General features: G+C 42.8%; 1 protein-coding gene across 3 annotated transcripts in view; it reads left to right on the plus strand.

Moving 5' to 3' along the window:
- The window catches only part of CDH13 (cadherin 13), a 1,055,068-nt gene that overhangs the window by 910,967 nt on the left and 120,431 nt on the right, over nucleotides 1-23,670 (plus strand). For all 3 annotated transcript variants that reach the window (XM_044931221.2, XM_025269790.3, XM_044931222.2), the window contains one exon: nucleotides 7,988-8,128. In XM_044931221.2, coding sequence (XP_044787156.2) covers nucleotides 7,988-8,128 — 141 coding nt within the window. The remainder of the gene's footprint in view (nucleotides 1-7,987; nucleotides 8,129-23,670) is intronic.

The raw sequence follows: 23,670 nt of genomic DNA on the forward strand, positions 1-23,670 counted from the left end.
GCAGAGAATGACATTTTAGATGGTAATAAATTGAAACCCAAGAAAAGCTATTTGCTTTTGGAGAGCACTTGGTGGATGACAGGAACACCGGTCTCCCGATTTTATATTGTGGCAGATACGACCCCCCAGGGTCACCCGAGGCAGCCCCCAGATGGGCTTGCTGAGGCTCCTCTGAGCGACAGCCTCTGGTCCTCTTTCTCTGAAAGGTCGTTCCCGTCCAAACCTCTCTGCTGAGGACCGGGTTGTCCCGCCTTTGTCGGTCCCCATTCCAGCTCATACAGTCAGGGTGTGTGACAGGCCAGGAGCTGAGCCCAGGCTGGGGACCTGCCCTGGGGCGCCTGCCACGAGGTGGGGGAGCCCAGTCCTCCAGTATCAGAGCCAGCCAAGCCTCCCTCGGTGTGGCTGCCTCTCCAACAAGGAAGGACTTCCCTGCTTGCTCCAGAAAGCCAGAGCCTCATCACCTTGCCCCGCCTCTGCACAATCAGCCTTCTAGAGACACTCTCAGCCTGACCAACCTCACCCAGGCCCCGCGTTGGGCCTCTAATCTCTGCAACCTAGAAGAGCATCCCTGAAGCCACGCTTTCTGAGTGGCAGTCCACATCACCACCCTTTGATTTACTCATCCATCATATATTAACAGAGAGTGCTGGACACTGGGCTGGCTGTGTGACTTTTCCCCATAGTGGTTACAATTAGCTCAGTTTATTTTCAAGCAGTATAACCCAGTGGCCACGCAAAGGCAGTGTCCTGGAACCTGTGTGTCTCAGAGGGCCAGATGTTGTCCCCAGCAGGACAGGAGTAAGTTAGAGGCAGGGTCCTTGCCTCCATTGAGGGCTGTCATGAATTCTCAGTAAATAACTGACATACTGAAAACCATATACTTTGAAGAGAAGGTTCTCCAATAAACTGATCCAGTATTTACCCCTTTGCAGATGGGAGGAAATTCATCTCCTCTTCCTACTAGACAGACTTTGTAGGAAAGGTCTGGTTGACATTACACTTCAAAGGACTGAAATGGAAATATTTCCCAGAGGAAAGATAGCGAATGCTATTCTGGGAAGGTGGGCAGTCCTGAGGAAGGGGGCAGCTGGGAGTGAAATGAAGGTGGCAGCTGGCGACAACAAGCACCACAGGGTGGGGTGGGAGGCAGCACCTCGGCTCCCCAGGATGCCTGACAAGCAACCTCAGAGAAGCCACATCCATTCCCTGTGGCTGCCGTAGCAAGACCACAAAGTCTGTGGCTCAAACAGCACACATTTATTATCTCACAGTTCTGGAAGTTGAAAGTCCAAAGTGAGTTTCACTGGGGTGAAATTAAGGTGTCGGAGGCCCTGATTCCTTCCGGGAGCTCTGGGTAAAAATCTATCACCTTGCCTCTCCCACCTTCTGAAGGCCCCTGCATTCCTTAGCCCATGGCCCCCTCCTCCATCTCTCCATCTGTAAGTCCAGCAGCGTGCCACCTGCCTCTTCAAACCTCTGTCTCTCTCCTTCTGCTGCTCTATCGCCTTCTCTGGAAGACAAAGCAGGCTCGAGGAGCAACCATGGTGCTGTTTAGTGTCTCACGTGGAGCACATTTTTTCCTAGAAAGGGAAAAAAAAGGAAAATTTTGCAGAGAGAAAGAAACTTCAGTTTATATCTTTTGTTTAAATTACATCATAAACAAGTGAGTTTTAAGTTGAAATAAGGGTACATGTTGACCTGCATTTCATCAGGTGTTCATTCAGAACGATGCTAATCTAAGCGTGGACCTCAGGTCAGCAGCAGCAGCATTTCCTAGAAGTTTTCTGGAAAGGCACATCCTTGGGCCCCAATCTAGACCTCCTGAATTGTAAGCACCATAAGTGGGCTGAAAATCTGTGTTTTAATGCAGCCCCCAGGAGCTTCTGATACAAGCAAAGCAAGTTCCAGAAGCACCAATGGAGACAGTCTCTCTTAAGCACCTATGACGTGCCAGGCATAATGTTGCCATGGCAATTCAGGACTAAAAGGTTAGAAAAAACAGGCTAATATAGTGAACACTGTATGTGTGTATGTATATATATATATATATATATATAGAGAGAGAGAGAGAGAGAGAGAATACTATATATATAATATAGTAAACAGAAAAATATATAAAAACCATAGAGAAAGAACACTTTAATAATATTTTCTTTTACTTCAACTTTTAGGGGTCTGTACTTGCACATGCTCAGATCCACCCCAAACTAGCTGTATGTTTCTGGACATTCCCAAACTCTGTTCCCTCAGGCTGGGAGTTCCTTGAAGGTGGGATAGACCAGGTGATGTCTGAGATCCTTTCAAGAAACAATAGTTCATGTCTCTTTGCATCACAGACCTTGACTCCAGCCACACCAGTGGCCCTGTGTTAGCTGGACCTCCATGCTGCTTCTCAAGGTCCTCTTCCCTCTCTGAATTCTTGGCCCTCACAGCTTCCTTCAAAGCCCAGCTCCAGCCTGCATTGACCTGAAGCCATGTAAAAACCACAGTACCCCTCCCAGCTGCAACGTTCACATCTGAACCTCAGACCACACATTCCGCACACCCTGCCTGTTGCCTTGTGGAGCTAGTTCGCATGTTTTACCTTCAACCAAGCTGTGGGTTCCTTGAAAGTAGAGAATATACTTTATACTTCTTGTTCCCAGGGTGTCCTGAACAGATTCAGAATCAGCCTTCAATCCTTATTAAATGGTTGAATTTAAGAGTGTTTTAGGATTAATAGTCTCTCATCTTCTTCCACAGAAATTCACTTCCACGTCATGACCCCATTCCTAATCCCACAGTAGGAGACTCTCCTCTTCAGGTCCGTCCCTTCCTCCCCACTGGTGTCTGGACTAAGTGGCCTTTCCTTTGCAATAACCACAGCTCTCTTCCTATTCCCATCTCATTCTCCTGAAATCTACTGACATCACCTCGGAATTTCCTAGCACCAGATTTGTCTCCCTTTACTTGTTGCTACTCTCTAGCACAGTGCCTAATGTGTGCTCAGTATTTAATAGAAAGAGAAAGAGAAGTCGCTCAGTCATGTCCGACTCTTTGCAACCCCATGGACTGTAGCTTACCAGACTCCTCCATTCATGGAATTTTCCAGGCAAGAGTACTGGAGTGGGTTGCCATTTCCGTCTCCAAGTACTTAATAAATATTTGGTAAATTAAATAACCTTCATACAGCCTTTCTGAGCACCCCACATCCTGGCTCCCTTCTCACAGACCTTAATTGCTACACTTCCATAACACTTATCTCATCATACTGACATACTTGCTTTTTGTTTATTTATCTAAAAATGCACTGAAAGCAGGGTCTGTATCATCATTCACCAGTTATTGGAACCTAGTAGACATTATATAAATGTTTCTGTGGATCAACTTGAATGTCAAATATTTGCTGCCGTGAGTCTGAAGGGGGTGATTTTCCAGGTATCTTATGAATGCCTTTAGCATTTTATTTACCGTAACTCATCAGTAACATCAGAAGAGGTCCACTTCACCTGGAAATGTTTTATTTGATTTTGGTGTCCCTCAACCCGAAATCACTTAGGTTATTCCAGCTGCATGTGTCTAAGAGGCAGTGTTTACGTCCCCTGCTGCTTCCCCACCCTGCTGGCTCTGTCAGCAACCAGTAAATCTGGGGAAATGAGCTCTGCCTTCTCCCTACCCACCAGACCCCAGCTGGCAAGAAAACAGCAGGTGACAGCCACGTACATGAATGTTCACATTAGCGTCAAGCAACAAGGTGAAAGGCGGCTAAAGACAAACACAAGTCAAACCCGACTCACCCTGTTGGCTAGGAAGGTGGAGAATGTCCCTCCCCACCTGCGGTGAGAAGAGGGCAGCATTCACAAAGGGATGTATGGTCCTGCCAGATTTATGGACTACCTGGCCCCCATCTTACATGGCCATAGTGGGTAAATCAAACCCCAGACAGACAGCAACTCATTCTGCTCCATATAATGCACTCAGCCATCTGTTTGCAGTATTTATAGACCAGGTGTCAGGTGCAGCTAACCTGGAGAAGAATGCAGTCTCTGTTCAGGTGCCATACTGCAAGGAGTCTTGCTTTGCTCAGCTTCTCCGGGCAAAACCAATGAGTAAATAAGTTAATGAACTACACTATATCCTTGCTATAAATCTCATGTTAATATTTCTCATTAACAATACCTTTAATGTTAGACAGCAAAGGGATCTATTGAAAAAGACTCCTACAGATTTCCTTGACCCTTCAAGCACCATTTATAAGCTGGAACCAAGTCTTACCAGCTCATAGGAACCTATTGTGTATTTCACTTTCCAGCTATGCACTCAATGACGTCATGTTGGTAGCTTGAAAGCAGTCATGGTTAAGAGTATTTAAACCACCAAAACGAAAGTCTACTGTGTAAAACCTGCAAGTCAGGAGCATATGCTGCTAAACTTTTACAGGCACACCACTCTTTGTAATTCATTGTTTTATAAAAATGCAACTATAATTGATTAATTAGTACACAACAACAATGTTCCAGGCACTGAATTAGCAGCTGGGAGATAAAACTTTAAATAAGCCAAGGTCCCTGCCTCACGGAACTCAAGTGATCAGAGTCAACATAGCCAATAAACAAGTAATCAATAAATAAGAATATTACAGATTCTGATTTTTGTTATTGTTCAGTCGCTAAGTTGTGTCCAACTCTTTGTAACCCAATGGACTGCAGCACACCAGGCTTCCCTGTCCTTCACCATCTCCCAGAGTTTGCTCAAACTCATGTCCATTGAGTCAGCGATAATATCCAACCATCTCATCCTCCCTCATCCCCTTCTCCTCCTGCCTTCAATTTTTCCCAATATCAGAATATTTTCCAGTGAGTCAGCTCTTCACATCAGGTGGCCAAAGTATTAGAGCTTAGCTTCAGCATCAGTCCTTCCAATGTATATTCAGGCTTGATTTCCTACTGCTGGAGAAAAACTGTTATTTATTTCAGCATAACAAATTACTCCAAAATGTAGTAACTTAAAACAATAGATACTTACTATCTCCCAGTTTCTGTGTTCAGGAGTCTGGATGTGGCTTAGCTGTGTCTTCTGCTTTCTGGACTCTCACAAAGCAGCCATCCACGTATTAGCCCAGAATTTCAGTCTCATCGGGTATGCCTGAGGAAAGATCCACTCCAGGCCCATGCAGTGCTTGTTGGCAGCCCTCCATTCCTTCTAGCTGGTCTTGTAGGCCTCCCTCAGCTTCTTGCCACATCCTTAGAAGACTTTCCAAAGATTCTACTACATAATAACAGCATCCACGTACACACTCCAGGCTCCATGCTCGGCACTTTACGTTACCTGTTTTCATCCTCATTTATCCTAGAAGTCTTATTATTCTCCCCGTTTGAACAGGTGAGGAAACTCAGACAAGAAGGACATAAGCAACTTGACCAGGTCCACTCAGCTTCTAAGAGGTGGAGCCAAGGTAACAGTCAATGGCCAAATGCCGACTGTTCCTCCCTAAGTGATAGCTCCCCATTATGCAATGAGATCCCTGCCTTCATGGAACATCAATGCAATGAAGAATGACCATCGAAAATGAGCATGAATTCACCGAGAGGAGAAAGAGGGGGAAGAAAGGTCAAAAGTAAGAAAAAGTAGGGTATAGTAGAAGAAAATCCAGTCTGGACAAAGTATGAAAGGAGGTGCAGAGGGCGGCTCAAGTTGAAGCAAGAGAAGGAGGGGGCACCGGGTGGGTTAATGGCCAATCCTTCCTCCGTGTAACATTTCCTCGTTGATTTTCCCCCACAGCTACCATTATGCTTGTTATTAGTGATAAATGTTCCATTAAATGCTTACTCGTATGGCAGTCAAGGTAGCTGTATAAAACATCAAGGGTCTAGTGATTGATTATATGCCATATTTAATGACACAGTTTGATTCTTTTTTTTTTTCCCAAGATAAAATGTTTGGTTTTCAAATCAGTGTGATTGGTGAACTCAGCCCATGGCTGTGGAGATACACCCGAGGCTTTTTCTTGCAGACACACCATCTTCCTTTTGTTTCTAGGATATATATTAACTGGTAGCGAATCAACACCCAGGAGAAGATGGCAAATGCAATAGAAATGCATGACTGCAGAATTCAAACCAGGAGAGCAGCTTGCCTCTCAAATATGTCTTACAGATCAGATAGCTTAAAATAAAATCAAAGCAGCCAATTTAATTCTCCCAGTTTTGACACAGTGCTTCTCTTGGTCCAAATAAAATCCTATCTCCTTGAGCTAGAGTTCCCCAAAGGATGAGCCATTCCCTGAGAGTAAATGGCTCTAGTTTGGATATGCTCAGACCTTTGAGATATAATTTAGTTCAGGGAAACAGTAGTATATCATCATTATCAATAATGAAAGTGAGTTGGCCAGCTTGTGTGTTGAGTACCGCCTGGGTGTCGGGGTCAAAGGCATGGTCCTTGCCCTTGAAAACTTTGTCATCCACTTGGGGAGATGGTAAATGGGCATCAAAATAAGGCCAAATGGGAAACATAGCCTTCAAGTTAGTCAGGGGAGGACAAGCACTGTGATAAACTGCCCTTAACCCTGAGCAAAGGCTTGTCTCTTGTTCACATTCCAGCCTACAGCGTGTCAGTGAAGGGTCTCTGTGGCACAGTCACGTGGAGATCCGGGCTTCTTCCTTCTGGGGAATAGAAAACGCAGAGGATTATGCGGGCGCTTTAGGGGCCAGATTAGTCCATCTCTTCTGCCCACATTCCATTGGCCAGAATCGGTCACACAGTTCGTAAGGTCCAGCTGCACATGCGTGCTAAGTCTCTTCAATCTTGTCTTATTCATTGCAACCCTGTGGACCATAGCCCACCAGGCTTGTCTGTCCGTGGGATTCTCCAGGCAAAAATACTGGAGTGGGTTTCCATTTCCTTCTCCAGGGGATCTTTCTGACTCAGGGATCGAACCCAAGTGTCTTACATCTCCGGCATTGGCAGCCGGGTTCTTTACCACTAGCACCCCCTGGGAAGCCGCCCCGCAGTCAAAAGAAATAGGATTGGGTAAACAAGTAAAACTGTCTTCACCACAGTTTCCTTTAATTGCAAGCAACTCCAGAATCGATTCTGGCTGACTTCAGAGCCAAGAAGAACCTCCTGAATAAACCCCAGGGTGTGTTACAGAATCCAGGGGAGAGTTGCAGTCAGGAGCCAGCATAGTCCCATATCTCAGGCACTCTTCCTATTGGAGCTGATCACACCCAACTCCCCACTGAGCCCTGAATCAACTGAGAGTGTTTAAACATGATAGCAAAATATCTGTCAAATATTCAAATGAAAAATATATGTATTGAGGGATAGCAGTGTGGTATTGCTTTTGTGTTAAATTTATCAGATCTCGACTGGATTAAAAAACATCTTTCAAATTTCACATGACATAAAAGACTAAAACAACTCACAGTGGCATGAAGGAAGTGCAGTATAAACGACTCTAAACCTCAGTTGGTGCTTTCTCACTTGTAAAATGGGAACAATAAATGCAACTTAACATGCTCATTGAAAAGACTGACACTGGTTTCTGAAAAGCAGAGTAATCTGATGCCTGGTCCAGATTGTTCACTTCCTAAGGCTGTTATCTTTGCCCTAATCTCATCATCAGACTTAGCCTCATTTCCAGATCAGTCCTATGAGGCCACTGTGAAATGACATATAATGGATATAAACATCAAATGTGCAATGTGTACCCGAACCCTGGACTTGGAACATTCTGGAATATATCACATGCCCCCTTAAACAAGGACAGAAAATAGATTCCATCCCCACAGCCAACTCTAGTCCATGCATAAGGACTGTCCTGCTGAGAGAGACTCCAAAGGTACATCTGTCCTCCACAGCTGAGACTGCTGCCCAAGGTGGGGTGCCCTTCCAGGTGCCTGCCCTGAGGGAGGGGCACACCACGCCAGCTGAGCACAGGCCGCAAACCTGTCCCGAGCAGCGACTCCAGTCTAAATGCCATCCTCTCTGTTGTGTTTTTGCCTCGTAGACGCTGGAAAATCCCAAGTATGAACTGATCATTGAGGCTCAAGATATGGCAGGACTGGATGTTGGATTAACAGGCACGGCCACAGCGACAATCATGATCGATGACAAAAATGATCACTCACCAAAGTTCACCAAGAAAGAGGTAAACCCCTGCTGAGCACCCCTCGCGGTCATGGCTGTGATTGCTGATTAACATTGATTCCGTGAACCACAGCCCTGCTGGCTCCCTGTTTGCAACATCAAAGCTCTCCTTTGTGGAGAGAAGATGGTGTTTTGCCAGAATAGTTTTCTACATTTTTATCTTTTTTTTTTTTTAAGTGGCAAATACCAGAGCATTATGATTCAAAAGCATTGAATCTTGTTAAAGTCCATAAGAAAATAACTTTTAATGCCAAAGTGCCACTTTCATAGTTTTATTGGTGTTATTTAGTGCTGAATTATGCGAGTCCTATTGTGGTTTTAGCATAACAATAACTATTTTTTCAGCAAGTACAGATTGAGGGGCCAGACGGAACAGCAGCAAGAAGGTAAAGCAGATTTTCTTGGCAATAACTGGGCGGCCCAGGAGCTTATAAATAACAACCAAGTTAGCTTGTCTGGGAGAGCCGTTATTTATTTGCAGCTCCTGTGCTTTTATGATCGTGGATCGTGGTTGTTGTTTCCCATCTATTCCAACGGAATAGTGTTTGGGGACAGGCTGAGTATGCAAGACCGGATACAGCTGCTGAGTATGTGTCCAGACTAAGAAGTCATTGGCACCATACCTCTGAAGGCAATGTGACGGTCTTAGTTTCTTTGGGGGTCAGGACCAGAGCCAAGGACTTAACACCCCTCTTACTGACCAAGAGCATAAAATCAGTCATGGCAGCCCCCCGTTTGCCAAACCTTCCCTGTATATCCACCACCACCACCTCAGGGCTCTCCACCTGTGATCCATTGCCTCAATTGGTTGTTTGAGGTTGGCTTCATGAGCCACATTTTTTAAGCAATCAGAGAGCTTATTCAAAGCTCAGAGAATCTGGGTCTCCAAGGTCTTGGGCAGAACATGTAGCAGAAGTGGGATGTGAGCACCACGCCCTGTGAACCATGCTCTCAGCCCCAACACTGCACTTCCTTGCCCGCTATTGATGTTTCCTCCCCTCCCAGGCACTCAGAGAAGAGACCCAGATCTGGACTGGCAACTGTGCACCCCTCTCTCACGTGTCCCAGGGCCACCCCCAATGGCCCTTCCCAGCCCCCTGGCTCCCCAGTGACCTCTGCACATCAGCAGCTCCGCCTGACTCATCCAGGAGGTGGAAATCTCCCCCTCGCCCAGTGGCATCTTGGACACTCAGGGGTCTAACCTCAAAACAGCAAAGTCCACATAGCTGATGTGGCCCATTCTATCGCTCCCACAACACTGCTTCTGTAACTGCTAATATAGATTGCATATTATTCCCATGTTTCTCAAACTATGCTCCAAGAAATTCGTTCCACAAGTTGTATCATTGTAGAGGGGGAGGTGGAGGGAGATTTCAGGGTCAGAGAAATCTGGAGAGCACTGAGAGGAATGGTATGCAGGGTTTCTTTTACTACAGGGCTTCTGGGCACCTTTACAATGCTTTGTGTTTCTCCAAGGGGTAGGTATGGTCTGTAAGCTTTCTCAGGCTCATTTGGCCTGGGGATAATTTTTCCTGGACCACCTCACCATGTCTCATTGAGCTGGTGTTCCTAAGATATTCAATGGGAGATATTGGTTGATCTGTAAAATTTCTCAGGAACCTCTTTAAAAAGAATAACTCAAGGCACTGTGAAATGGTCAGTATAGACATAGTAATGACACTAGAAATTGGATAACCCGAATCTGAAATAAGAAAACCTATCCATGTTACCAAAAGGGTGATGTTAATTAGTTATATCAGTGGAGGCTGAATTGAGCTCAGCTTGTGTTCCTAGCTATGGGCTAAATACTGTGAGAGGCTCTTGTTGTTGATATTGTTGTTAATACCACTGAATTTAAGGAAAGATTTAACATAGATCTGAAGTAAAGTAAGAGACCTTGAGTAGCATAATGTATTCACCTGTGAATATTGGCAAACGCACAGAACTCTCTTCAAATGGACATTGGATAATGAGCTTGAGATTCGCACGGGCAGAGCTGACATCACAACTTGTATGGAGATAAAAGTAACAAAACGAGAAAAATGGGAAGCTAGTACTTCACATTCTCTCTCTTAGATGTTAGATGTCCAAAAGAGTCTTTGCCAATGCTGGGCAAATCCAATTCACAACTAAATTATCTAGCGTGTTCCAGGAAGGCTGCTGTTCTTTGTCATTGAGTGGGGGGTTCATACGCTGTGGACGCCAGAACACTAGAGGCAGTGAAAGAGATGTGATGGGGTGAGCTCTAGACCAGAAAGGGATTCAAAGCCCACCTATAAGCCATGTGATCACAGCACATCCACCATCCGCGTTCTCATTTTGTCACCTGTTAGTGGGGCTGACCATAAAGCCCGCCTCACTGAGTTCTTGTGAATGTTAAATGAGCCGATGGTGACCGGCACTACTTCTTGTGACCTCGACTTCTCTGGAGGGTTGGTGGTGAGGATGTGGTGGTAATTTAGAAAGTGGCAGAGAGGAGAGTGGGGAAAAGGCAGTCGCGAGGAAGACGGTGAGGAAGGTGGTGGTGAGGAAGATGGCAGCCGTGAGCAAGACGATGGTATGATAAATGACATCATTTCTAAAATTCAGAAGGCCAACTGAAATTCTTATCTAAAGGGCTGTCTTCCCTCCATGTTGAAAAGCTGCTATTTTCCTTTAAAGTGATCTACGAACCTGCTTAAACACTTCAAAATACGGGATTAAGACCCTCCCATGATTAAGGGAGAAGTAATTCTGAAGAAGAGAGGGCAGAAACTGTAAAACTCATCACTGTGGGAAACAGCAAAGACAACTGAGAGAAGCCTGTTAGGTGGAGAAGGGCTGGAGACTCAGTCCAAAGATGGTCTTGGGTGTGGAAGAAGTCGAACAGGATGAACTCAGAAAAGAAAGTAACAGGGACCTGTGATCCTGAAGCTGAAATAATTTTTAGAGATAAAGGTCAGGGCTCAGTCATCCAAGAATGGAAACGGTGGTCATTCAAGGTTGAAAGTATCTAGAAACCTGTCCAAGAAGATGTTGTTTTATGTAAGTTTCTTCATATACAAGGACATTTCTTAGGAAATTCATGGAAATATTAATAGATGATTGTTGTCTTTTTTTAAATTTCTACTTTATATGATCTTTCATCTCCAGAAAAATGAATTTTTTTATCTGTTTAAAAGAGGAGTTTCAGCTGGCCAAAAATTACAGACTGCAAATAGTGTAGTGTTAAATGAGATAGAGGTGTAGTTTCTCTCACATGGAAGTCTCTGGGTCAACAGTGCCAGGCCAACATGGCAAGACCATGATATTGTCAATTTACTGTGTTCCTCTTAACCTTTCTTCTCTGCCTTCCCCAAAGCTGCGTCACGGTCCAGTAGGGTCACTGCAGTGCCGGCCGTCATGTGCATGTAACAGATAAAAAGAAGCAGGAAATGAGAAAGGCAAAGGAGAACCTATCACCTAAGTAAAACATCCTCTAAAGAACTTCCCCAGAAAGTCAAATGACGTCTACTTGAGTCTCCTCAGCCTTCTTTATCTGTAAGGGATATTGAGAAACAACACCAGCTGTCTTTAGTTGGCAGGTTGCAGCCCCTGATAATATAGAGGTTGGTACTGAGGAAGGAGATGTTGTATTTTTGAAGTTATTTTAAACAGCAAATAGTGCATACTGAGATCATTTGTTCCCCTGTGAGTATTCACTTTGACTGTAAGCTTGCTGAAAAGTGAAGCCCACACCTCTTTTATTTTCTGTTGCATTCCCAGTTGGCACTCAACAATCCAGTACCTGCTGAATGTTTCCTGAAGATAATTTTAACTTGAGAACAGTGTCCTTGGGTGTGAGGAACCAAGTGCTGTAAATTGTTACTGATATATGAAATTAATCTTAGTCATTGATTTTCATGAAAATTTGAGTTAGAAGCACTAGTCTCTCTACGGAGAGTCTTCTGTGAGTTTTCCTAATAGTTTTTACACGTGGGTTTAACTGTTAATGTTTACTTGTTAGCTGCGGCTTTTCTAGATTGGGTATTTGGAAATGACTTTAGGGAATACAGATAAACTCTCCAAACCCACAGTCTGAATTATGGTTGAGAATCTCAGTCCAATTTAGAGCAAAAGGACTTGTCCATTTCTCTCTAAATTTTTTTTTTAAGAAAAAAATGTGTTATTTGTTCCTTATAGCATAGTTAATGTTCAACACATATTTTCAACAAATATTTTCACATAAACCCCAGGATTGGGGGATTAATTAAATCACTATTGATTTTCAAAGAATGTATTTGCAAATAATTATAACATTTTAAAATGTTTTCATTCATTTATTCTATCAATTGATTTTCAAGTTTTACCTTAAAATGGAAATTGGTAATGAAGACTTAATAACTTAGGATTTTTTTTTTTTACCTACTTGATGAATTCTTTTTAAGGTAAATATTTTAATGTTCAAACTATAACAGTACAATACCTGTAATAAAAATGGTGTAAAAAAAACTTAAAAGGCCCTGTTTTTCTGGAAACTGAGAGATGAGTAAATGATCCAGTTTTCATAAAGGGGTAAAGATAAATGGTGTAAGCTGGGAGTCAGCAAGTTGAAACTGAGTCACCAGCAGATACTTGCATTAAGTGACCAAGAAGGTACTGGGGTCCAGTCTGCATTCACAAAAGTCAGTGTCGGGCCTTGAAGGACTTCGATGCTTCAGGAGTCTTATCTTTTCTTTGCAATACTGGTTTTCATAATAAAAATATTGTATTAATTATTTATTAATTAGCTGCCTAATTCACCCCATAATACTTTTTCCTCTTACATGTTTAACTGAAAACTCTGTGGTCTCTTCTTTATGTAATAATTATGTAAAGACATTTTCTTCAGAAGGGGAACAATAAGTCTAATCTTTTCTCTAGCAGCGTTGATAGAAGCTTGCTCTGTATTGTTGAGAGTTTAGAAATATTTTTTCACCTTTACTACATTATTGGAAAACTCATGTGAAATTGAAGAATTGTGGTTATATATAAGAACATCTCTATCAAGTTTCTATCATATAGATATATATATATAGCTCTGCAGTGTCAAATGTTCTTGTATAAAGACCAATCTTTAAACTGATGACTCTTGTAATCATGTCACCCACATCATTGTTTTGAGGCAGTTTAAGATTTTTGTATGTTGGTATTGCAGGTAAATCACAAGAAATTTAAATCTCTACCAGTGTGTTCATTTTGACTCACTGCCTCTTCATTTGTAAGTTTAGTAATCAAGGAGCTATTTTATTTATCACATTAGAACTTTACTTTTTTCCTCTAAATGAAATATCTGAAGCAAGATGTCAGAATAACATCAATGTACACACAAGTCCCTTGCATTCCTATACACTAACAATGAGAAAACAGACAGAGAAATTAAGGAAACAATTCCATTCACCATTATGATGAAAAGAATAAAATACTTAGGAATAAATCTACCTAAAGAAACAAAAGACTTATATATAGAAAACTAAAACACTGATGAAAGAAATCAAAGATGACACAAATAGATGGAAAATATACCATGTTCGTGGATCAGAAGAATCAATATAGTGAAAATGAGTATCTATAGATACTCCAAAGCAATCTATAGATTCAGTGCAATCCCTATCAAGCTACCAACAGTATTTTTCACAGAACTAGAACAAATAATTTCAAAAATTTGTATGGAAATACAAAAAACCTCGAATAGCCAAAGCAGTCTTGAGAAAGAAGAAAGAAACTGGAGGAATCAACCTGCCTGACTTCAGACTATACTACAAAGCTACAGTCATCAAGATAGAATGTTACTGGCACAAGGACAGAAATATAGATCAATGGAACAAAATAGAAAGCCCAGAGATAAATCCACGCACCTATGGACACCTTATCTTTGACAAAGGAGGCAAGAATATACAATGGAGAAAAGACATCTCTTTAACAAGTGGTGCTAGGAAAACTGGTCAACCACCTGTAAAAGAATGAAACTAGAACACTTTCTAACACCATACACAAAAGTAAACTCAAGATGGACTAAAGATCTAAATGTAAGACCAGAAACTGTAAAAGTTCTAGAAGAAAACATAGGCAAAACACTCTCTGACATAAATCACAGCAGGATCCTCTATGACCCACCTCCCAGAGTAATGGAAATAAAAGCAAAAATAAACAAATGGAACCTAATTAAACTTAAAAGCTTCTGCACAACGAATAAAACTATAAGCAAGGTGAAAAGATAGCCTTCAGAATGGGAGAAAATAATAGCAAATGAAGAAACTGACAAAGAATTAATCTCAAAAAATATACAAGCAGTTCATGCAGCTCAATACCAGAAAAATAAATGACCCAATCAAAAAATAGGCCAAAGAACTAAACAGACATTTCTCCAAAGAAGACATATAGATGGCTAACAAACACATGAAAAGATGCTCAACATCACTCATTATCAGAGAAATGCAAATCAAAACCACAATGAGGTACCATCTCACACTGGTCAGAATGGCTGCTATCAAAAAGTCTACAAAAAATAAATGCTAGAGAAGTTGTGGAGAAAAGGGAACCCTCTTACACTGTTAGTGGGAATGCAAACTAGTACAGCCACTATGGAGAACAGTGGGGGAGATTCCTTAAAAAACTGGAAGTAGAACTGCCATATGACCCAGCAATCCCACTGCTGGGCATATACACCAAAGAAACCAGAACTGAAAGAGACATGTGTACCCCAATATTCATCACAGCACTGTTTACGATAGCTAGGACATGGACGAAACCTAGATGTCCATCGGCAGATGAATGGATAAGAAAGCTGTGGTACATATACACAATGGAATATTACTCAGCTGTTAAAAAGAATGCATTTGAATCAACTCTGATGAGGTGGATGAAACTTGAGCCTATTATACAGAGTGAAGTAAGTCAGAAAGAAATACACCAATACAGTATATTAACACATATATATGGAATTTAGAAAGATGGTAATGATGACCCTATATGCGAGACAGCAAAAGAGACACAGATATAAAGAACAGACTTTTGGACTCTGTGGGAGAAGGTGAGGGTGGGATGATTTGAGAGAATAGCATTGAAACATGTATATTACCATATGTGAAACAGATCACCAGTCCAAGTTCAGTGCATGAAACAGGGCACTCAAAGCCGGTGCACTGGGACAACCCAGAGGGATGGGATGGGGAGGGAGGTGGGAGGGGGGTTCAGGATGGGGGACACATGTGCACCCGTGGCTGATTCGTGTCAATGTATGGCAAAAACCACTACAATATTGTAAAGTAATTAGCCTCCAATTAAAATAAATAAATTAATTTTTTTTAAGATTTTTGTATGTTGGTATTGCAGGTAAATCACAAGAAATGTAAATCTCTACCAGTGTGTTCATTTTGACTCACTGCTCTTCATTTGTAAGTTTATTAGTCAAGGAACTATTTTATTTACCACCTTAGAAATTTACTTTTTCCTCTAAATAAAATATCTGAAGCAAGATGTCAGGATAACATCAATGTACACTATTCCTTAATTTTATCATTTTTGCTTTCTGTAAACCAACAAAAGTAGAAAAGGATAACTTTAAATTGGTCTAGGATTGAGTTAGTTCATCATTGAGTTTCAGTCTTGTGTGAGGGCTATCATGGCTTTTCTTACTCTTAGGTACAGCCTCTCTGGAATTCTAACTGAAATATGGATACTTTTTACAAGGGCTTTTCCACCTTGGACACCCTGAATTTCAGTGGCCTTATCAGCCCCATGAGACTGTTGAAAGCTCTGCTCGGCTTCCTGGTCTCATAGCGGCACTTTCTACTCAGATTCTTAGCCTCTTGTCCCTGTGCCCTTATACTCTTACTCTGCCTTGAGAGTAAAAGCTTTATTAAGTGTTGGCTTTACTTCATTAACGTCCCTTCACAGCAGGATCCTGGATTCTCAAGTTCCAGCTGCCTTGGTAGCCCTCTAGTGCTTTCAGATAGGTTGAGGGGAGAGGATGTGTAAAGTCCATATGCTTGAGCTATCCTAGATCTGAGGGGTGGTCTAAAAGAAGCTTGCCCCAGTCACTGTAAACAGAGAAAAATGTGGCTTAGCCTTTTACTCTGGATTATTAGGGAAAGGCAGTAGATGCTGTGTATATGGAATCCACTGTAGCACAAAACTTCATAATATATTCATTAAAAACGTGGGTCGGAGAAATGGAATTAAATGCTTTGACAGTACTCATCCCATCTTATACCCCTTTGCTTAATAATCAATTCATTTTACTGAAAAGATTAAAAACTTTGTGTCTCCTCATTGATACTGATAACCAAGAAACGACTCTAACACGGAGGAAACTAAACTACATCATTAGGGGCAGCCTATGCTTTCCTGTTCCTTCACTCTTGAGTTGATATGAATATCTGAGTTTTCTGAACTCTTTTAGATCGTTTCATTTGTTCTTGGTAGTTTGATGGCCCCAGGTATAAAGTTAGTAATAAAGCTAGTAAATGTACATTGTGTGTCATCTTTTACCAAAAATCTAATAGAAGTGAATATATTTACCCACTCCCCCAGGTTCCACGCAATATATTTGAGCGCTTTAAATAAAACTCTCTTACTTCCAGGCTTCCCGGGTGGCACTAGAGGTAAAGAATCTGCCTGCCAATGCAGGAGACACAGGAGACACGGGTCTTATCCCTGGGTCAGGAAGATCCCCTGGAGAAGGAAATGGCAGTCCACTCCAATATTCTTGCCTGGGAAATCGCATGGACAGAGGAACCTGGTGGGCTATAGTCCATGGGGTCACAAAGAGTTGGACACGACTGAGTGATGAAAAAACTCCTACTTCTGTAAGAGTTTGTTTCCCTTAGGAGAACCTTTTAAATTCAGAGGTGGCCAGGACTAAACACTGACCACATAATTACACATTCTGCTTGCTCAACAGAGATTAATCCAGAAAGTCAATTACATATTTCTTAGAACATCAAATCCATTTCAATTATCTGACTCAAGTGACTTTTCTGGAAGTTGGAGTCCAAGACATTTTAACAACCAGATAAATCTTTAAAGATGATTAAATGTTATTTCAAATAATCTGGACTCCCTCTTCCCGTGAAGCTTTTTATAGCCATTATGGTGAAATATGTGATACATTTTGCTGTGATGCTGTGAAATAACATAACTGACAGTTTTCTGTGTGGCTGAAGTTTTAAACAAAACCAAACATACATTACTGGGATCTTTATCCCCTGTTTTGTGTGGCAGCTGGGGGCCTCCCAACACATACAGAAATGGAATATTTGGAGAGAATAGAACAGTGTGACTTCACGACACAGATGCCACCAGCCCCCAACTGTGCAAATGGTCACCTCACTCCTGATACCATCAGTTCCTGGTCCACCTCTGTGCAGGTCCAACATCTTGTCCAAGGAACTCCAGAGCCCTCAATGGCAAATCTCATTCCCAACTTGCCATCTCATAACTGAAGAAGGGTTAGTTGCAAAACAGCCAATACCCATGTCCCCATTTATCTTCACTAGGAAGGGGTGAGTTCACTGCTTTCTTCTCCTGCTCCAAGCTTGTAGAAAAACACATGAAATCATCAACTAAGTCTCCTGGAGTTCAAATTTCAGAGGCACTTCAAACAGCAGGTCTACAGCTGAATTTGTTGCCTAAAAGAGAGTGAAGGGAAATGGTTGTTCAAACATAAGCAGTGCTCTATAAACAGAAGCCATCCTCCAAACAAGACTCTTCCAGCTGAAGAAAAGGGAGGGTGTGTGTGCGCTCCCAGATTTAATTGTTCAGTGACAGCAGGATGAGAAATCTTGCATCGTTGAAAACACCCAAGTTGATTATACACTGTGTTTGTGATGTCGAAACACCTGGATTTGTTAAAGTGAAAAAATGTAATCTACCGTGTGGCTGGTTCTTCAAGCCTCCTGTAAAGGTAGACCAGACAGCCAGATGATTTATTGCATTAATCACTCCTTCATGATTATATTCATGATGTGTTGATCCCCATCTCTCCTGTGTGAACCTCTATGCAAATCTTGTGCCTTTGCGAACCCTCTGGTTACGCTCAGAGGGTCAGCAGCGACTCAGTGGCAATAAAAGCAGTTTTTTACTACAGCTGGCAGAGTCTCACCACAGAGCCACTCTATGGCACGGGGGCCTCTGAAGACTTCATCCATCTGCTTCTGCTCAAAGACAATATCCTCACACCAAGAGCGACAACCACAGAGCTGTAAAACATCCATTTTTTTTAACTCTATGAATGTAATATTACTACACCTCAAAATGCAGCTTGCAGAATGAGAATGCAAGAGTTCAAAAAGAGAAAGCCAAGAACAACCCAAAGGAGATGAAATACCCATGCCCACACTGCACCTGGAAACCATTTTGTGCTGAACAGTGTTAGAAACAAGAGCACCGGGTCTTAGCCTGGATGGTTTTAAACGTGGTCCGCTTGGTCACCACCTACCTCCAACTCAGACCACGCTGAAGTTCTAGTTATTCCCCCAAACTGCCAGGCTTTAGGATGCCTCCATGCCACTGCACATCCCTTCTCCCTGGAATGCCTTTCTCTTCTTTCCTACATGGAAAGCTCCAATTTACCCTCTTTGTAAGTCCCCAAGTTATAAATCCCTTAGGCAGCTTGCTGCTTCTCCCTCCTTGTTGCTACCCATGCTGCGCATCTGCCAGCTCAGTCTTATCATGTTGCCTTTGAGTCACGTATTCCTTCTGTATCTCCCCAATACTGCTAGGATGCTTTCATATTTAGGGACATATCTTTTCCATCACTACCTCTAGGACTTAACACAGGGATCACATCAAAAGTTTAGCTAGAGGTGAAATTATTATTCATGCGGTAAATCCTCATTACTGCCTGTTGAGTCTCAGCTTCTAATATACTATTAAATATAATTACAGTTTCTTATCATATTCAGTGTTACCTGTAAACCATCATGTTATGTTATATCCTCTTACATATTCTATTCTGTTCTAATATGTATACATCCTAATATGTACATATTTTACTCCAATAGTGTATAACATTCACATTCTAAAGTGCTATATACAATTAAGTTATTTATTCGCTTATTGTCACTCTCCCCAAATTAGAACAGAAGCTCCATGAGAAAAGGAACTTTGTCCCTTTTGCTCCCTGCTCTGGCCCCAGCAGCCAGCCCTGGCACATAACCAAATAACAGGTGAATGAGTAAATAAATTATAAATGTTGGATGGTGAGCAACAGAGGCAATCGGAAAGTGCTCAAAGGGGCTTTAGAGAGAATTTCATCCAGCCCGTGGTTTTAGACCCGAGGGAGGCTGCTCAAGGCTGATTGCAGATCTCAGGCCAGCCTCACTGTGGCAAAGAATACTGCTGCCGGTGAAAAACCCAGGCCCCACAGTAGCAGAGTCGTGAGGGACCCTGCCGTGTGTCGTTTTCCCGGGGTGCACAGAGAGCCCAGAGGGCTGGAGTTAAATTCCTTTCTCAAGTAAATAAACGAATCTACATAAACTCCAGAAAGCCCTAAATCTACTACCCTGCCAGTCAAGTAAAAAAAAAAAAAAGAAAGAAAAGAAAAAAAAGTCACATTAATAAATAATACATAAAGGAATTGTTAGAGTAGAAACAGGCTCAACGTTTACTGAGAACTTAAAAACAAGAAAGAAAATATTCCACAGCCCAAGTTCTGTGTGGGTTCATTCTTCTAAGAGGGCTTTAACAAAATCATCCAGAATTTATTTTAATGTATTCATTTGTTTCCAAACTAAAATCTATTTCATATACAGGCTGAATATCAGTTTTCCTGGTATTGGCAGCATTTTATTTTGCTGTCGATCTGCCCAGATCTGAGAAGACAGGAATTTATGAGAAGTATCTTTTTCAGCCTGTCTTACCTGGATGTATACATTGCATATCAGAACATTAGACTGTTGCCTTCCAAAGTGCATTCAGTCATTCATTTTTTCCCACAAATCAGTGGTTTATTAGAAAGTTCCTTTTCCTAATTTTATAGCACACATATATATATATATATATAAATATCATATGTGATAAAGTTAAATACAATCTGTTATGCTTGTAAGAAGAACTGTACAAAAAAGATCTTCATGACCCAGATAATCACGATGGTGTGATCACTGACCTAGAGCCAGACATCCTGGAATGTGAAGTCAAGTGGGCCTTAGAAAGCATCACTATGAACAAAGCTAGTGGAAGTGATGGAATTCCAGTTGAGCTATTTCAAATCCTGAAAGATGATGCTGTGAAAGTGCTGCACTCAATATGCCAGCAAATTTGGAAAACTCAGCAGTGGCCACAGGACTGGAAAAGGTCAGTTTTCATTCCTATCCCAAAGAAAGGCAATGACATAGAATGCTCAAGCTACCGCACAATTGCACTCATCTCACATGCTAGTAAAGTAATGCTCAAAATTCCCCAAGCCAGGCTTCAGCAATACGTGAACCATGAACTTCCACATGTTCAAGCTGGTTTTAGAAAAGGCAGAGGAACCAGAGATCAAATTGCCAACATCCGCTGGATCATAGAAAAAGCAAGAGAGTTCCAGAAAAACATGTATTTCTGCTTTATTGACTATGCCAAAGCCTTTGACTGTGTGGATCACAATAAACTGCGGAAAATTCTTCAAGAGATGGGAATACCAGACCACCTGGCCTGCCTCTTGAGAAATCTGTATGCAGGTCAGGAAGCAACAGTTAGAACTGGACATGGAACAACAGACTGGTTCCAAATAGGAAAAGGAGTACGTCAAGGCTGTATATTGTCACCCTGCTTATTTAACTTATATGCAGAGTACAGCATGAGAAACACTGGACTGGAAGAAACACAAGCTGGAATCAATATTGCCGGGAGAAATATCAATAACCTCAGATATGCAGATGACACCACCCTTATGGCAGAAAGTGAAGAGGAACTAAAAACCTCTTGATGAAAGTGAAAGTGGAGAGTAAAAGTTGGCTTAAAGCTCAACATTCAGAAAACGAAGATCATGGCATCCAGTCCCATCATTTCATGGGAAATAGATGGGGAAACAGTGGAAACAGTGTCAGACTTTATTTTTCTGGGCTCCAAAATCACTGCAGATGGTGACTGCAGCCATGAAATTAAAAGACGCTTACTCCTTGGAGGGAAAGTTATGTCCAACCTAGATAGCATATTCAAAAGCTGAGACATCACTTTGCCAACTAAGGTCCGTCTAGTCAAGGCTATGGTTTTTCCTGTGGTCATGTATGGATATGAGAGTTGGACTGTGACGAAGGCTGAGCGCTGAAGAATTGATGCTTTTGAACTGTGGTGTTGGAGAAGACTCTTGAGAGTCCCTTGGACTGCAAGGAGATCCAACCAGTCCATTCTGAAGCACTTCAGCCCTGGGATTTCTTTGGAAGGAATGATGCTAAAGCTGAAACTCCAGTACTTTGGCCACCTCATGCGAAGAGTTGACTGATTGGAAAAGACTGTGATGCTGGGAGGGATTGGGGGCAGGAGGAGAAGGGGACGACAGAGGATGAGATGGCATCACTGACTCGATGGACGTGAGTCTGAGTGAACTCTGGGGGTTGGTGATGGACAGGGAGGCCTGGCGTGCTGCTATTCATGGGGTCGCAAGGAGTCAGACATGACTGAACGACTGAACTAACTATGATTGTAAGGATAGGTTATTTTGTTTTTCCTTTTTTCCTTTAGTTTTAAAATCAGTCTTCTAGAAGTTAAAGGAAATTCTGCCTCCAGGAAGGTGGAGAAGCCGCCAGAGTATGGCTCAGTCTACACGCTGCTGGGAAACAGCAAGAATGTTAATGCTGTGCTATTTAGATATTCACATGGGCTGAACTCATTCATCCACCAGCCCCCCTATCAGAAGTGTATTCCGTGAGTCCTCTGTGCCAGGCACTGTGTGAGGCTAGGGTGCAGGGTGGCGAGCACAGCTTTCCAGCCTCACACACAATGGTCCCTGACCTCAGGAAGTCACGACTTCAGCTGGAGACCACTGGGGACTTTCTTGGTGGCCTCATGGTCAGGATTCTGAGTTTTCATTGCTGTGGCCCGGAGTCAGTCCCTGGTCAGGAAACTGAGATCCCACAAGCCATGTGGCCAAAAATAAATAAATTATATAAATAAATAAGTTAATAAAATGGGAACAACTAGCCAGCAAATAGCTACGTGTGACCCTAGGGACAGGCTGGAATGGAGTGAACTCACTCTAGTAGGACACATGTGGGCAGCCACTGTGGCGTTCAAGGAGGTCTCCTCCGAGGAGTGACATTTATGATGACGGTAACAAAATACCGCACACTACATGGCTTGAACAACATTTGTTCACTCAAGGTCCACGTATCCACGGGGCACCGAGGAAGCACCTGCTCGTGTCTGTGTCTGTTTCCCAGTGATCTGCTGGCAATGTGTGGTGATCATAGCGTGTAGATGCATCGCCCAGTCTCTTCTGTTATCTTCCCGTGACCTTCTTTCTGTGTGCGTAAGTGAACGTAAAGAAAGTGAAGTCGCTCAGTTGTGTCCGACTCTTTGCGACCCCACAGACTATAGCCTGCCTGACTCCTCCATCCATGGGATTTCCCAGGCAAGAATATTGGAGTGGGTTGCCATTTCCTTCTCCAGGCGATCTTCCCAACCCAGGGATCGAACCCAGGTCTCCCGCATTGCGGGCAGACTCTTTACCATCTGAGCTCCCAGGGAAGCCCTGGTGCATGTCTATGCATAAATTTCTCCTTTTTATAAGAATGCCGGTCGTGTTGGTGTGGAGCACACTTGAGACCTCATTTTAGCTTGGCCACCTCTATTTCCAAGGGAGGTCCCATTCTGAGACACTACTGGTTAGGATTCCATCAGAATCCATGCCCATGGGGCTTGGGAAGACGCAGAGGGTCCACATGAAGTTCTGGAGGCGGGGAAAGCACGTCTAGCTCGAGGAACTGAGAACCATCCAGTATGGATGGAGAGCATGAGAGTCAGCGGGGGATGTGAGACTGGACAGGAAGGCAGGGGCTGATCATGTGGGCAAGGCAGGAGGCTGCTCACTGGAAATGCAGCGGGAAGACATTGGCAGACACTACAAAGGGTAGGCCTTTCGAGACTTGGAGCCCCCACCCTGCTCAAAAACATGGCCATTCCTGCAGTCAGAGATTGCTGGGGATGGTGCCGCTGGTCACACATGACCCATACCTCCACAGAAGTGGGAATAATGCCCACAGCAGGGAACCGGCATTAGTGGACATTGATATAGTAGTTTTTAAGCTAATGAAGCCCTTCCACAGTCCAGTCACTTTCCCACCTACCACCCGGACAGTCCAGTGAAGAGGGCCTGGTTCTCAACCCAGTGCATGTGAGAAAGCTGGAGCTGGGTGGGCCGGTTCCTCCTCCAGGTCACTGGGGGACTAGATGCTGAGATGCTGAACTTTGGGTCTCTTTCTTCCTTAGCAAGTGTTCTGTCAATTAAGGCAAATGTGTGATGAACTTTTATCAAAAGCAAGACTGGCCATTGTGACAGAAGTTCTGTCTGTCCAACACTTCCTGGACCTGCTCCTGCATCCTCTTTATCATTAAACA

Source organism: Bubalus bubalis, chromosome 18, assembly GCF_019923935.1.
Source record: "Bubalus bubalis isolate 160015118507 breed Murrah chromosome 18, NDDB_SH_1, whole genome shotgun sequence".
In the NCBI taxonomy this organism is placed as follows: Eukaryota; Metazoa; Chordata; class Mammalia; order Artiodactyla; family Bovidae; genus Bubalus; species Bubalus bubalis.